Below are 13,229 nucleotides of genomic sequence, written 5' to 3' on the forward strand. Positions count from 1 at the left end.
CCCAAGTGCTTGGGCCCTGCACCCGCATGGGAGACCAGGAGAAGCACCTGGCTCCTGGCTTCGGATTGGTGCAGCGCTGGCCGTAACAGCCATTTGGGGAGTGAACTAACAGAAGGAACACCTTTCTCTCTGTCTCTCTCTCTCACTGTCTGTAACTCTACGTGTCAAATTAAAAAAAAAAAAAAAAATTCTGAGTCACTTTAAGTATAATGTAGTTTATGGGCTTTCTAAAATTTTATAATCATCAAAATAACTTTTAGAGTAGGTCTTTGACTACTTACTCATATTTTCTTAGAAAATTCTCCTTTATTAATGTAGTGTAGTCCCTTATGGTTTTTCAAAATATTGCTTGTTAGTTATTTGCTAGTGTCAAGAACTGTGAAGGGTCTGCAGTTTCACCTACTGGCAAACTAGAAAGACTTCCACAGTCTTGGATCCTAGCAGAAGACACAGAACTTACAAATCAAAGACAAAGGGCATTATTCACAGCACAACAAGCAGCATGAGTGTGGGTATAGTTTGCGTCAGTTGTTCCTTTGCTTCAGTTTCTCCTTGTCCCCATGTCCCACGGGGATGATGTTGGATGGTCAAACTAGAGCCTGAGCATACCTGAGGTGCATTATGGGAGTGGAATCCTGAGCCTAAGAGAACTCACATCTTCTTGAGCAATAAACATATGTGACCTTTGCCCCAAAGGAGACATTACCTTTAGTATATTGATCTGAAATAGATTCTATCTCTATAACCATTCTTGAAAATATTGCCCAAAGGCAGTCAGTGCTTGCAAGATGTATAAAAAATGTGAGACTCAGGTTCATTTATTTCTGAATGCCTAGTTGCCATTTTAATTTTGTTTGCTTTCCTTTTTCTAAATATGTTAGTTAATGGTTAATATATTCTAACTTTTGTCAAGAGACCTAGGTTTTTTAAAATTTCTATATTAATTTCATTCTTTTTTTGGTTAACAAGGAAATTCTGTTTTCACTTTCACTTATTTCCTCCTGGGTCCCACAATATACTGTCCTCCTTACTTTTTTTTTTTTTTTAAGATTTATTTATATATTTGAAAGGCAGAACTACTGAGAGGCAGAGGCAGAGCATACAATCTATTACATGATACAAATGAGCTGAATACTGATAGGGAATAATAGTGTTACAATGTGGAAGGTAGTCAGTTTATAAATAATTTTCCCAGTTGACTGGAACTAAATTAGGAAAGATAAATGCCCTTTTATCTTTATTTTAAGAAAATTATTAAATGCCTACTCCTAGGGCTCCCTCTTGAGACATGTATCATCAATCTTGCATGGCCCTGAACTAAAGACAGGCTGCACCTCATCCTGTCTGTAGTTAAATGCCACCTTACTGATATCCTCATTGGCTCAGGGCCTTATTTTTATTTGCAATGTGTCGGCACCTGAAATCCAGAATTTCTACTTTATTTATGTTCATTTAAATAACCATGAAGCAGCCTTCAGCCGTGTGAGCTGCCTTTAGGTTATCCCTTGAAATATCATCTATTGCATTTGTTAGTACACTGAAAATAAAAATAAAGTTGCCTAGAGTTGTGTGGTCTGCTCTAGCCCTATTTTAACAATGAATCCAGTTATTTGGGTTTGTAATTTTGTAGAAGATAGTTTTTTAGGTATACATATATGGTATTTTAGTAGAAATGTCTGAGAAATCTAATACATTCATTTGTGGTAGACATTATTTCAAATGTCTTATTTCTCAGTAGAAATTTTCTTTCTTTCTGAATAGGAAAACAGAATGTGTTTGCTCTCTTGTTTTCTTTCAGATTTGGAGTCCAGATGTAGGACCAACACTTTATCTCCAGAAAAGGACATTTGTGAAATATATTCATTCCAGTGGGAGATAATGGAAAAAATTAAAAGCTGTGGCATCCAAGGCCCCATTTTTAAAAATGATTGGAAATGCAAAAGCAAAATTGAGGGGAAGAAGGAGCCACAAGAGCGTTGTATTGGGCAAGTGAACATTGCCTCTGAAAAGGTGACCTCTTATAAAAAACACAATTTTCTTGCTGAATATCAGATAATTCATAATGGAGAAAAGATATATGAGTGTAAGGAATGTAGGAAAACCTTTATTCGTCGTTCAACATTAAGTCAACACCTGAGAATTCATACTGGTGAGAAACCTTACAAATGTAAGGAATGTGGGCAGGCCTTTAGGCAGCGTGCACACCTTATTCGACATCACAAACTTCATACTGGTGAGAAACCCTATGAATGTAAGGAGTGTGGGAAGGCCTTTACAGTACTCCAAGAACTCACTCAGCATCAGAGACTTCATACTGGTGAAAAACCTTACGAATGTAAGGAATGTGGCAAGGCTTTTAGGGTACATCAACAGCTGGCTCGCCATCAGAGGATTCACACTGGTGAGAAACCCTATGAATGTAAGGCGTGTGGGAAGACCTTCAGACAGTGCACACACCTTACTCGACACCAGAGGCTTCATACTGCTGAGAAGCTCTATGAATGCAAGGAATGTGGGAAAGCCTTTGTATGTGGTCCAGACCTTAGAGTGCATCAGAAAATTCATTTTGGTGAGAAGCCCTATGCGTGTAAGGAATGTGGAAAGGCTTTTAGAATATGCCAACAGCTTACTGTCCATCAGAGTATTCATACCGGTGAGAAACCCTATGAATGTAAGGAATGTGGGAAGACTTTCAGATTAAGGCAGCAGCTTGTTCGCCATCAGAGAATACATACGCGTGAGAAACCCTATGAGTGTATGGAGTGTTGGAAGACATTTAGTAGTTACTCTCAACTTATTTCACATCAGAGCATTCATATTGGCGAGAGACCTTATGAATGTGAAGAATGCGGGAAGGCCTTTAGACTGCTCTCACAACTTACTCAACATCAGAGCATTCACACTGGCGAGAAACCTTACGAATGTAAGGAGTGTAGAAAACCTTTTAGACTGCTCTCACAGCTTACTCAGCATCAGAGTATTCATACTGGTGAGAAACCTTATGCCTGTAAGGAGTGTGGGAAGGCTTTCAGGCTTTATTCATTTCTTACTCAGCATCAGAGGATTCATACTGGCGAGAAACCCTACAAATGTAAGGAATGCAAGAAGGCCTTTAGACAGCACTCACACCTTACTCAACATCAGAAGATTCACAATGGAGCTTAGTAGAAGAAAGCCTTCAAATACACATTGTGTTTCAGAACATCAGAAAGTTCATTTTTGAAAAAATTTGTTTCATGCGCACAACTAAGCACAATAAATTTTATATTAGAAAGAATCTGTTGCTTTAAAAACCTTCCCTCACCTTTTAAACATTCTGTTTCTTCAGCAAATTCCTATGAGAGAATAACATGATGAATCTAGGAAACTGTTTAGCCTTATCATATCTTTATTTACCACTTTATTACCACAGGGATATTGGACAAGATAGTGTACGTGCCTCATTTTTCTCATTGTAAAATGATGTTACTTATTTTTATTATTTATTATGTAATAAATTACCACAAACTTAGTAGCTTAGAATAATACACATTATCTCCCAGCTACTATGGATGTGAAATCTGGTTGTGACTTAATTGTGTCAAGGACCTCATCTGAAGGCTCCATTAGAGAAGGATCCAGAGGATTGTAGCCTGAATTCGTTTCATCAAGGAGTGTTACAGTGAGATCCCCAGCTTCTGCCTGGCTGCTGGCTGAAGACCGACTGCAGCCTTTTGCTACAGTGGCCTCTTCAGCATGGCTAATCGCTTCATCAGAGCACACAAGCCAAGATGGCAGTGGAGTCTGCTAGCAAGAAGAAAGCTACAGTTTTGTGTCATCTACTCATGGAAATGACATCACATCGTCTGCTATTTTCAGCTGGTTAGAAGTAAATCTTTGGGCTTCCACTGTGGTGCAGCAGGTGAGCCTGTTGCCTGCAGCACTGGCATCACACATGGGCACTGGTTTGATTGAAAGCACTGCTCTGCTTTCAATCCATCTCCCTGCTAATGGTCTGGGAAAAGCAGCAGAAGATGGCCCTAGTGCTTGGGCCCCTGCTGCCACTGTGGGAGACCTGGTTGAAGCTCCTGGCTTTGGCCTGGCCTAGCCCTGGCTGTTATGGCCATCTGAGGAGTGAACGAACAGATGGAAGATTTCTCTCTGTATCTACCTCTCTCTCTCTCTGTAAATCTTTCAAATAAACAAATAAATCTTTAAAAAAGAAGTAAATTACTAAGAAGCCCACACTCAAGAGAAAGGGATTATAATGAATGTGAATACCAGGAGACAGGAGCCATTGGGGGTCAAGCCTGCAACACCATGTAATGATATTGTTGTGAGTATTGAATAGTTAGTACTTGGCAGATGAGCAGTCACATAGCATGTATTCTGTAAATATTATTTATAATTATAATCAGTATTTGTGAATTCAATTGAAAGATCCTATAGGAGTAATAAATGTAAAAATGCCTCTTATCACCTCTCAGCACTTACTAAACAAACTAATTTATTCTAAGTAAGATATGGGAGATTACAGTGAATATAAGAAGTTCTTCATCACTTAACCTGCATCAGAAATTTCATGCTGAAAAGAAACTTTCATGAATATGAGGTGGTTGAGTATGACTATTGGAGAATCAGAAATATGGAATGATATTCCTATAATTTCAAAAAGCAAATGGTTACAATCCCTGTTGTCTGACTATAGTTCAAGATTAATTCAAAATTAATGCTATACTTCAAAAAGAGGACAGAAACTAGCCATGTTGAAATTTAATTTTGTTGATGTGTACACACATACATGTAAATGCATATGTGTGTCTGTTTAAGATTCTGTAAAACATATTCCGTTACAATCAGTATACTTTGTGGTACTCGAAATGTTCTTTCTTCAACCTGTTGGAGTTGTTTCAGGTTGGATCTTTTGACATGACCCCACCAGTAGATTGACAGTATACTTAATTGTGGCTGCATAATTTAGTCACTTAGAGAAGATGCTAGGGCACTGATTCATAATTCTTAAATAAAGGAGGAATTGAACATTTATTTTTCTGTATGAACCAAGTTTTCAGGTCACCCTGAATTCATCTGATTTAAGTTCTTTTTAAAAGAAGTCCAATCAGAAAATACAGAAAGAATGATAGAATAAGAAAAAAAAAGTCACCATTTTCTAAATGCTAATGGGTTAAAAGGTCCAGAAAATGACCTTTAAAGGATGAAAACTGAGATTTTTATATTAAAATTTTTATATTGGATTTATCAAGTTGACCATCTCTGAACCCTTTGATCAATTTTAACTTCAGTAACAATAGGTCTGTAAGACAATATCCGCTGATACAATGCAACAGGAAGAATCACTACCTGAGAAACCTTACTGCCAAAATAATGAACTGAAGTATATCAAGTATTTTAAAACCAAGAGTGAAACATTGTAGTTGCCATCACATGAAAGCAGATCAAGAATATGTAAAGTGTTCTGATTTCAACTAATGAATGGCATGAGAAACAGAATGAAAGAGATGGAAGAAGTGTGGCATTATGTTGGCATTACTTGGTGGCAGCAATGTCAAACGACATTTTGGAGATGATGAGGCAAGTGTGGACACTTAGAAACACTAATTTTTTTAAAGCACTGATAACACAAATGTGGTTACTAAGTATATGTTTTAGAGATACGCATTTATGAAATTATAAGATTTCCCTTAAGATATTCCAACAAAAGAAAAGGAATTGGCTAAGAGAGCTGGAAACTACATTGGCAAAATATTGATAACTACTGAAGTTCAGTGATTTGATCATATGACATTGTTCTAACATCTCTGCTTTTGTAAATGTTTGAAATTTTAATAATAAAATATTTAAAATCAAAATTGAAATTATAGACTACTTAGAAATGGATGGTAATGTCTACATATCTGAATTTGTAAAAGATCACCAAACTTTTGTTTTTGAGAAAATATTGCTCTTTAGTGTGCTAAAGAAATTTTTGTTTATAGGCCCAATATTCATCATCTTCACTTAGACACAGCAACCATTATATTATGTCATGTAGAGGAACGTAATGTAGGAATGAATAAGCATTTACATCAAGAAATGGGACCAACACAAGTAACAGTGAAGGCAAGTGTAGTAAAAAATAGGAATGAACAAAAAATACAATTGACTTGGTCCAAGGTTCATAATAACTATGCCAGGTTTAGTAAAAAAAAAAAAGTGCATATGGAGCATTAATGATTATTAAGTTGACACAGCTACAGGTAAGTAAGGAGATTTTAAAAAATTAGAAGAATACCATATGAAGGTACTTCAGAAGTTAGTGGAAAATGGAATTTGAAAATGTTAATTTTGGTGTAAAATATTTGATGCATATTTTTTCATAATATGCATTTCCATGAACATTTTGAAGACCTCTTGTATTCTTGGATTTCAAAATATTTTGCACTAAAACTTACCTTTTAAATTTGTTTTTCAATGAACTTTTGAAAGTACTCTTATACACATATCTTTTTATAATACATTGAAAACTACAGAATGATTATGCTTATTTTCTAAATGAGCTTATCTCAAAATTGCCTGGATTCCCCAGAACTCAACAAGATGGACAGCTGTGTATTTGTGTATGTGAACTTTGTATTTAAGAAAAAAATCTGATACTTTGACAGGTGAAAAGCTTTAGAAAATAGATAATATTAAAGATTTTACCAATTAATTTTGCACAGTTAAAATATGCAATTAAGATAGCTCCTTAAAGATTGTATTCTTTACACTTCCAAGTACAGTATATTTAGGTTTATCACAAAACCAGTCTTCACTAAAAGGTGAGTGTGTTTCCTTTTCCACACATCAGATACCTCCTGAAGACCTCTGTTTAATGTGGCTTACAGCTGAAACCTTTTGTTCTCCATGCTGCTTTTTGAGGGGATACTAGTTGTTGATGTTGTTTAAAAACAAAGATTGCTTGGGAAAAGGCAAACGAAGCAAGGGACAAAATCATCTATTTTAGAGAGGGTTTGAAATATATAATAGTTTGTCAAAAGATGTAAATAAATTGTTATATGAATATATGTCAAACTGACTTCATTATGGAATTCTCAGTTGGAAATATTTGGAAGATCTTTGAAACATGTATCACTTTTGCAGATGCTACTATAAACACAGTGTCTTCAAGGATGTTTCAGACATGGTGAGTGAGGGTGTTGGGAGGAGCTAACGAGAACACTTCCTCGCTGTTTTTTCATGCTCTGAAAGTAACTGCCTGCTTGGATGGTAATGTTCAATAGAAAAGAAAAGATTCTAGGCTAGTTCTGGATATATATATATATATATATATATATGAAACATGTTTAAATATTCTATTAATGGGGCTGGCGCTGTGGTGTAGTAGGCAAAGATGCCACCTGCAGTGCTGGCATTTCACATGGGCACTTATTTGAGTTCCAGCTGCTCCACTTCGATCCAGCTCTCTGCTATGGCCTGGGAAAGCAGTAGAAGATGGCCCAAGTCCTTGGACCCCTGCACCCACATGGGAGACCTAGAAGAAGCACCTGGCTTTGATTGGCGCAGCTGTGGCCGTTGTGGCCAATTGGGGAGTGAACAATTGGATGGAAGACCTTTCTCTCTCTCTGCCTCTCCTCTCTCTAACTCTGAATTTCAAATAAATCTTTAAAAAAAAAAAAAAACTGTTAAGCAGTGTTAGGACATAAATGATTTTTTCATTGTAATAAAAATGCTATATTGAATACTCTTGTGTTTTTTTTTTTTTTTTTTTTTTTTTGGTTTCTTTAAAGTCTAGAATCTCTTCAGAGTGTTACCTAGAAGTGAAATATTTACCATAGTAACCATGGTCTATATGTATACCTTCAACTTCATTACTTACTATCACAGTTGCTCCCTCATCGTCTCAGTGTTGAATACCATCATTGAATGTGTTCATTTTTCCCTATCTCTGCTATGACTTTCAGTATATTTCCCTGGTTGAAAATGAATCCAGCATGTTTTACCTGTGGTCGTTAACCAATCATATTTCCTTTTCTGTGTTTTTTTTATTCACATATAGACAGTCTTCATTTTCAACTGGCCAAATGCTGTTTTATTTCCTGTTTATGATTGCACTATAATGGGGTTAGTGGACGTTTTTCTCTTTTCATTGGAATTTACATATCATTCATTTAGTGTAATGCTGCTTTTTTATTTAAATACTTCTATTACACATAAGTAGTTTGGTTCAGTCCTTATTTAATGCCTGCTAGATTTTGTAAGCTTATTTCATCATCAGTTGTTGTCAACATGTGTTTTTCATTTTCTGATGTGATAAATTATACAGATTTCTTTAAATGATTCTTAGAAGATAGATTTACTCATGTATGGCATAGTTTGTATTTAAAACTTTGGATTCCTAAAGCCCTTTTGTCTTAATACGTGTACATATGTATACAGCTATTAAGTAGGAGCCAAAATACAAAGACTCATTTTGTCTCTGTACTCAAGTAATTTAATGCTTTATCTAATAGTTTTCCTCCTATTCTTCATTCCCAACTACAGAATTATGTCTTGTAAAGAAATATAAAAGTCGGAAAGAAACATTGAAATCAGTCTTATTCCAACTCCACATTTTGTTACTTTCTAATTTGAAGCCAAATGTATAAATAGCATTGTTGAACTTACTGTTAAAACTTTATATTTTTAGTCTTGTGCTGTGGCAAAATAATTGCCATATTGTGACAATTTAAACTTTCCATAATTTTTTGAATGGAAATTTTAGATTTTCAAAGAGTCTGTTGCTGAAGTTTTCAGGTGAGTATTTTTAAGTAGCATGTTTGTATTGCTTTCCTTAGTATCCAAGGAAGCAAACCTTGCCTTCATGCTTGGATCCTTATATGATAGCAGAAATGCTCTTGAAAATGAGTATTTTTTCCTTAAAACAAGATATCTGCTCATGGTGAAATTTGAGACAAAAAGATCCGTGATGATACTCCATGAGACTTCAGACTTTCTGTGTCTTAACATTACAGATATAGCCCCTATTAAAAATTCCTCTTTTGGAAATTGTGTAAAACATTAAATTTATGAATGCGGGGGTGGATTCCATTGCCTCACCACTGTATTACAGCTGAACCATTCATCTTGTAGGTTCATCATTAATGGGTTCATTTTCATGACCCCGCGGAGGAGTCAGCTTTTTGTGCAGAGGTTCCAGAGAAGGGCCCCTTGAGTAGGGTGCAGATTCCTTTTGTGTATCCATAAAAGTTTTTTCACTCTTAACTTTGTCTTCATTTGCAATTTTTATCTCAAGATTAGTAGTAACTAGTATTGCTTTGTTTTTAGCCTTAAAGTCTTTTTGGCTGACGATGTGAAGTACATTCCTGGGCTTCTGTCTTAATTTGTTCTTGTTCGTTGTCTTCCATACCAGCATGCCACAGCTCCAGCTCCAGGTGATGCCCTAAAAATTTCTTGAGTATCTTTAAGTCAGTGTAGTGTCACTATGTTTATAAAGTTCATAATATAGAGAGACCTCATTAACAGTTAAATAGTGTTCCAGGACAAACATGAATCAGTGCATATGAACAGTCTTCTAATCACAGTCTTTTTGATTTACTCACTTTAAATTCCAATCTGTTAAATTTTAGTGGTAAAATTGTACATTATAAGTGTTGAGAGAGAAAATAATTGAAATTCTGTTTTCCATTTGGTAGCAGCAACTAGGGTACATTTATTTCCTGCTAGGGGAAGAATACAGACAAAGGCACTAGGGGGTGTGGCCTGGAATGGCCTGCAGTGTGTTTGGCTGCCTGGATAGCAATTGTGAATCAGGGTGTTAGGGTGCGTAGGGACTGGAATGATCTCTCCAGAGCTGAGAGATGGTTCTTGGGTATAGAAGCAACCCAAGTGCTGGGCTTGGCACAGATAAGGGACAGAGGTTATGCAGAAGGTATAAGAAGGGTGTGGTAGGAGTGGGGTGACCCTTGGTCAGAGCTTGCTAGAATATCTTGGAGCCAGGGCAACTTAAGATGTGGCACACTGGGGTGTGTTGGGCCCTGGCTGTTGTCTGAGAAGCTGGATGACAAGGGCTGGGAGAATCAAAGGCCTGTGGGTCAGCAGGACCCAGGAAGATGCAAGGACAGATAGGACCTGCCCTGGGAGAGACCAGGGTCCGAGGTGACTCCTACAGTGAGGCAGAATGTTCAGCTGTGGAGTTTCCACTGAGGAGTACATAGTCAGCTGTAGCCACTCCTGGATTTTTTTTTTTTAAAGATTTATTTATTTAAAAAAGTTACACAGAAGAGGAGAGGCAGAGAGAGAGGGCTTGCATCCATTGATTCACTCCCCAATTGGCTGCAACAGCTGGAGCTGCGCCAATCAGGAGCAAAGAACTTCCTCCAGGTCTCCCACACGGGTGCAGGGGCCCAAGGACTTGAGCCATCTTCCACTGCTTTCCCAGACCACAGCAGAGAGCTGGATGGGAAGTGAAGCAGCCGGGTCTCAAACCGGCTCCCATATGGCATGTGGGCACTGCAGGCGGCGGCTTTACCCACTACACCACAGTGCCGGCCCCAGTCCTGGATGTTCACCTAGATTTGTCCAGTGCTGTTTTTGTCAAGAGACTTGAAGGTAGGGAACTGGTGTCCAACCTGACCAAGTGGCTGATGAAATTGTCGAAATCCGCATTTCCTCTTTGATCTGAAGAGTTGAATGAACATGTTGTAGAGGCCCTGTTGCCCTAAAGGCCCTGCAGTTCACAGCTGCACGTGTTTCCTGATCAGTCAATGTCTAACTAACTGTGGCAGTTTTTGATGTTCCACAGGTACTTGAACTCTGGGAAGCCCAGCCTGTTCATCACGCCACTGTGCTGCAGCCTGTCAATGCCAAAACCTTCCATCTCCCTATCAGGGTGTTAGGTCACAACCTTGTTGAGAATGTGGTTCTGATCTCTATGTCATCTCTGGCCAGTTGGGCAAACACTCTCCAGACTGCCAGACCTCTTCACTCTCTTTGGCCTCAGTGTTGAAATTGTGGGTTCGTGGGGGTGAAGGCTGTGGGTTGTACTGTGTAGCTGTCTTGCTTAATGGGCTAATGACACCACCCAGGATGCAGAATGGCTTCTGCTGCAGCTGACCAGACCTCCGAGAACATTCCCCGGGCACACTGCAATTAAAATTGTGGAAATCATAATTTAAAAATCCTTTCCTTTTGAATGAAAGGAATTTTGTTTTACTTAAATTTAGATAACCATGAGGATGTTTTTATTATAATTTTTCTGCAAGCTACTTATTTTTCCACTTAAAACATCAGCTGGTTGGTTGGGTGTTTTTCTTTAGGAAGAAATGTCATTTTGCTATATATGTTCCTAATGTTTATTTTCTACTGTGCCATATGTTACTCATTCAGCTACTTTTAGGACTCTGGATTCTTATACTTTTGGTCTCAGTGTTATAAATAGGCCTAAGTCTTAATTTTTTCTTAAGGTACCTTTATAGTTAGGTGTAACACTGATCCATGTAAAATGTGTTTGGCATCTAGGATTGAAGTTAGGATATGGGTTTACTTTCTCCTAATGTATTGTCAGTTCTCCAGTGATTCTTTGAATAATGATTTATCATTTCTCCACTTGCTTGAAATGTTCATTTTGGTGAATTTTAATTTGTGTTTGGATAATGACCATACAATGGTGTCTTAGTCATGTGCCATTATCAAACTGTTTTATGTCTTGTCTTGAGGATAATGTTTAACATTTTTAGAGCATGTCTCCATCACTCTTAAGAGTTCTCTTCCTCTGTTTATTGTACTTTTATGTATATTTTTAAAAATATATTTACTGAATATTGAATCAACATTCAATTTTTAAAAAAGACTTTATTTATTTATTTGGGATGTAGAAGAGAGGGAGAGAGAGAGAAATGTCTTCCTTCTGCTGGTTTACTCCCCAGACGGCTGAACTGGCTGGAGCTGAGCTCATCTGAAGCCAGGAGCCAGGAGCTTCTTCTTGGTCTCACAGGCAGGTGCAGGGGCCCAAACATTTGAATCGTCTTCCACTGCTTTCCCAGGCCATAAGCAGAGAGTTGGATTGGAAGAGGAGCAGCCAGGACACGAACTGGTGTCCATATGAGATGCCAGTGTCACAGGTCAAGGCTCAACCTACTATGCCACAGTGCTGGTGTTGTATTTTTAAGTCAACTGCTAAGTTTGAAAGCTATAAAAGCAATAAAATAATGGATCAATTGAGAAAAATTTTCATCTTTATTTTTAAAATTTATTTGAAAGGCAAAATTACAGAGTGAGAGAGACACAGAGGTCTTCCATTCACTGGTTCACTTCCCAAATGGCCGAAATAGCTGGAGCTGGGCCAGTCTATAGCCAGGAGTCAAAGCTGCTTCTGGATTTTCCATGTGGGTGCAGGGGCCCAAGCACTTGGGTCATTGTCTGTTTTTTCAGGCCATTAGTAGGGAGCTGGATTGGAAGTGAAGCAGTGGGGACTTGAACCAGTGCCCATGTGGGATGCTGGAGCTGCCGGTAGAGGCTTAACCTAGTATGCAGTGGTGCTGTATTTCTTCTGTAAATACAGCAGCATACTATGCCTGACATGGTAAGAGAAATGTAAATATATTATGAGAAATGTAAGAACATAACTCCAAGAGATGGCTCTGATAGTTGTGAACATCCTTTTGAGAAAATGAAGGACCTTTTATTAATGATTTCTTGTTTAGTATTCCAGGCATACTGGGAGAGACCAGGGTCCGAGGTGACTCCTCCAGCAAGGCGGAAAGGGGGCGGATCTGGGGTTTCCACTCAGGAGTATGTCGTCAGCTGCAGCCACTCCTGGATGTCCACCTGGACTTGTCCAATGCTGTCTTTGTCAAGGGACTTGAAGGTTAGAAACATGGTGTCTAACCTGTCCAAGTGGCTGATGAAACTGTCAAAATATGTATTTCCTCTCTCATCTGAAGAACTGAGTGATCACCTTGTAGAGATGCTCATTCAGGTGGAAGCCTGAATGTGTTCAGAAGGCTTCAAATACATATATTTCAATGGTAAGTCTTCATTTAAAATATGTCAGCTAATGAGGGAAAATTTTAGGTGACACCATTTGAAGTCCCTTGATTTTCTAAAATTTGAATATGCCCTTATATTGGTGCTTCTCATATGTGTGTGTGTGGTTTTTTTTTTTTTTTTTTTTTTTTTTTAACAGGCAGAGTGGACAGGGAGAAAGAGAGAGAAAGGTCTTCCTTTGCCGTTGGTTCACCCTCCAGTGGCCG

At 37.9% G+C, this 13,229-nt stretch overlaps 2 protein-coding genes across 18 annotated transcripts in view; one reads left to right on the top strand and one right to left on the bottom strand.

The window, feature by feature from the left end:
• Nucleotides 1-7,718, top strand: part of ZFP14 (ZFP14 zinc finger protein) — a 29,942-nt gene extending 22,224 nt beyond the window's left edge. For 6 of the 17 annotated variants that reach the window (XM_017342421.3, XM_051847090.2, XM_017342420.3 and 3 more), the window contains one exon: nucleotides 1,799-7,718. In XM_017342421.3, coding sequence (XP_017197910.1) covers nucleotides 1,799-3,165 — 1,367 coding nt within the window. In that variant the 3' untranslated portion in view covers nucleotides 3,166-7,718. The remainder of the gene's footprint in view (nucleotides 1-1,798) is intronic. The other 11 variants (XR_011383954.1, XR_011383956.1, XR_007919987.2 and 8 more) reach the window with 5 other exon arrangements.
• A 16-nt stretch (nucleotides 7,719-7,734) lies between these two features.
• On the bottom strand, nucleotides 7,735-10,855 carry LOC103348429 (ribosomal biogenesis factor-like). The gene is made up of 3 exons (XM_051847369.2): nucleotides 10,756-10,855; nucleotides 10,613-10,656; nucleotides 7,735-9,418 (listed from the first exon to the last, which is right to left on the bottom strand). Exons 1-3 carry the CDS (start codon nucleotides 10,853-10,855, stop codon nucleotides 9,098-9,100), a joined length of 465 nt encoding a protein of 154 aa, XP_051703329.2. The 3' UTR covers nucleotides 7,735-9,097.
• Nucleotides 10,856-13,229: the final 2,374 nt, after the last annotated feature.

The sequence above is a fragment of the Oryctolagus cuniculus genome, chromosome 18, assembly GCF_964237555.1.
Source record: "Oryctolagus cuniculus chromosome 18, mOryCun1.1, whole genome shotgun sequence".
In the NCBI taxonomy this organism is placed as follows: Eukaryota; Metazoa; Chordata; class Mammalia; order Lagomorpha; family Leporidae; genus Oryctolagus; species Oryctolagus cuniculus.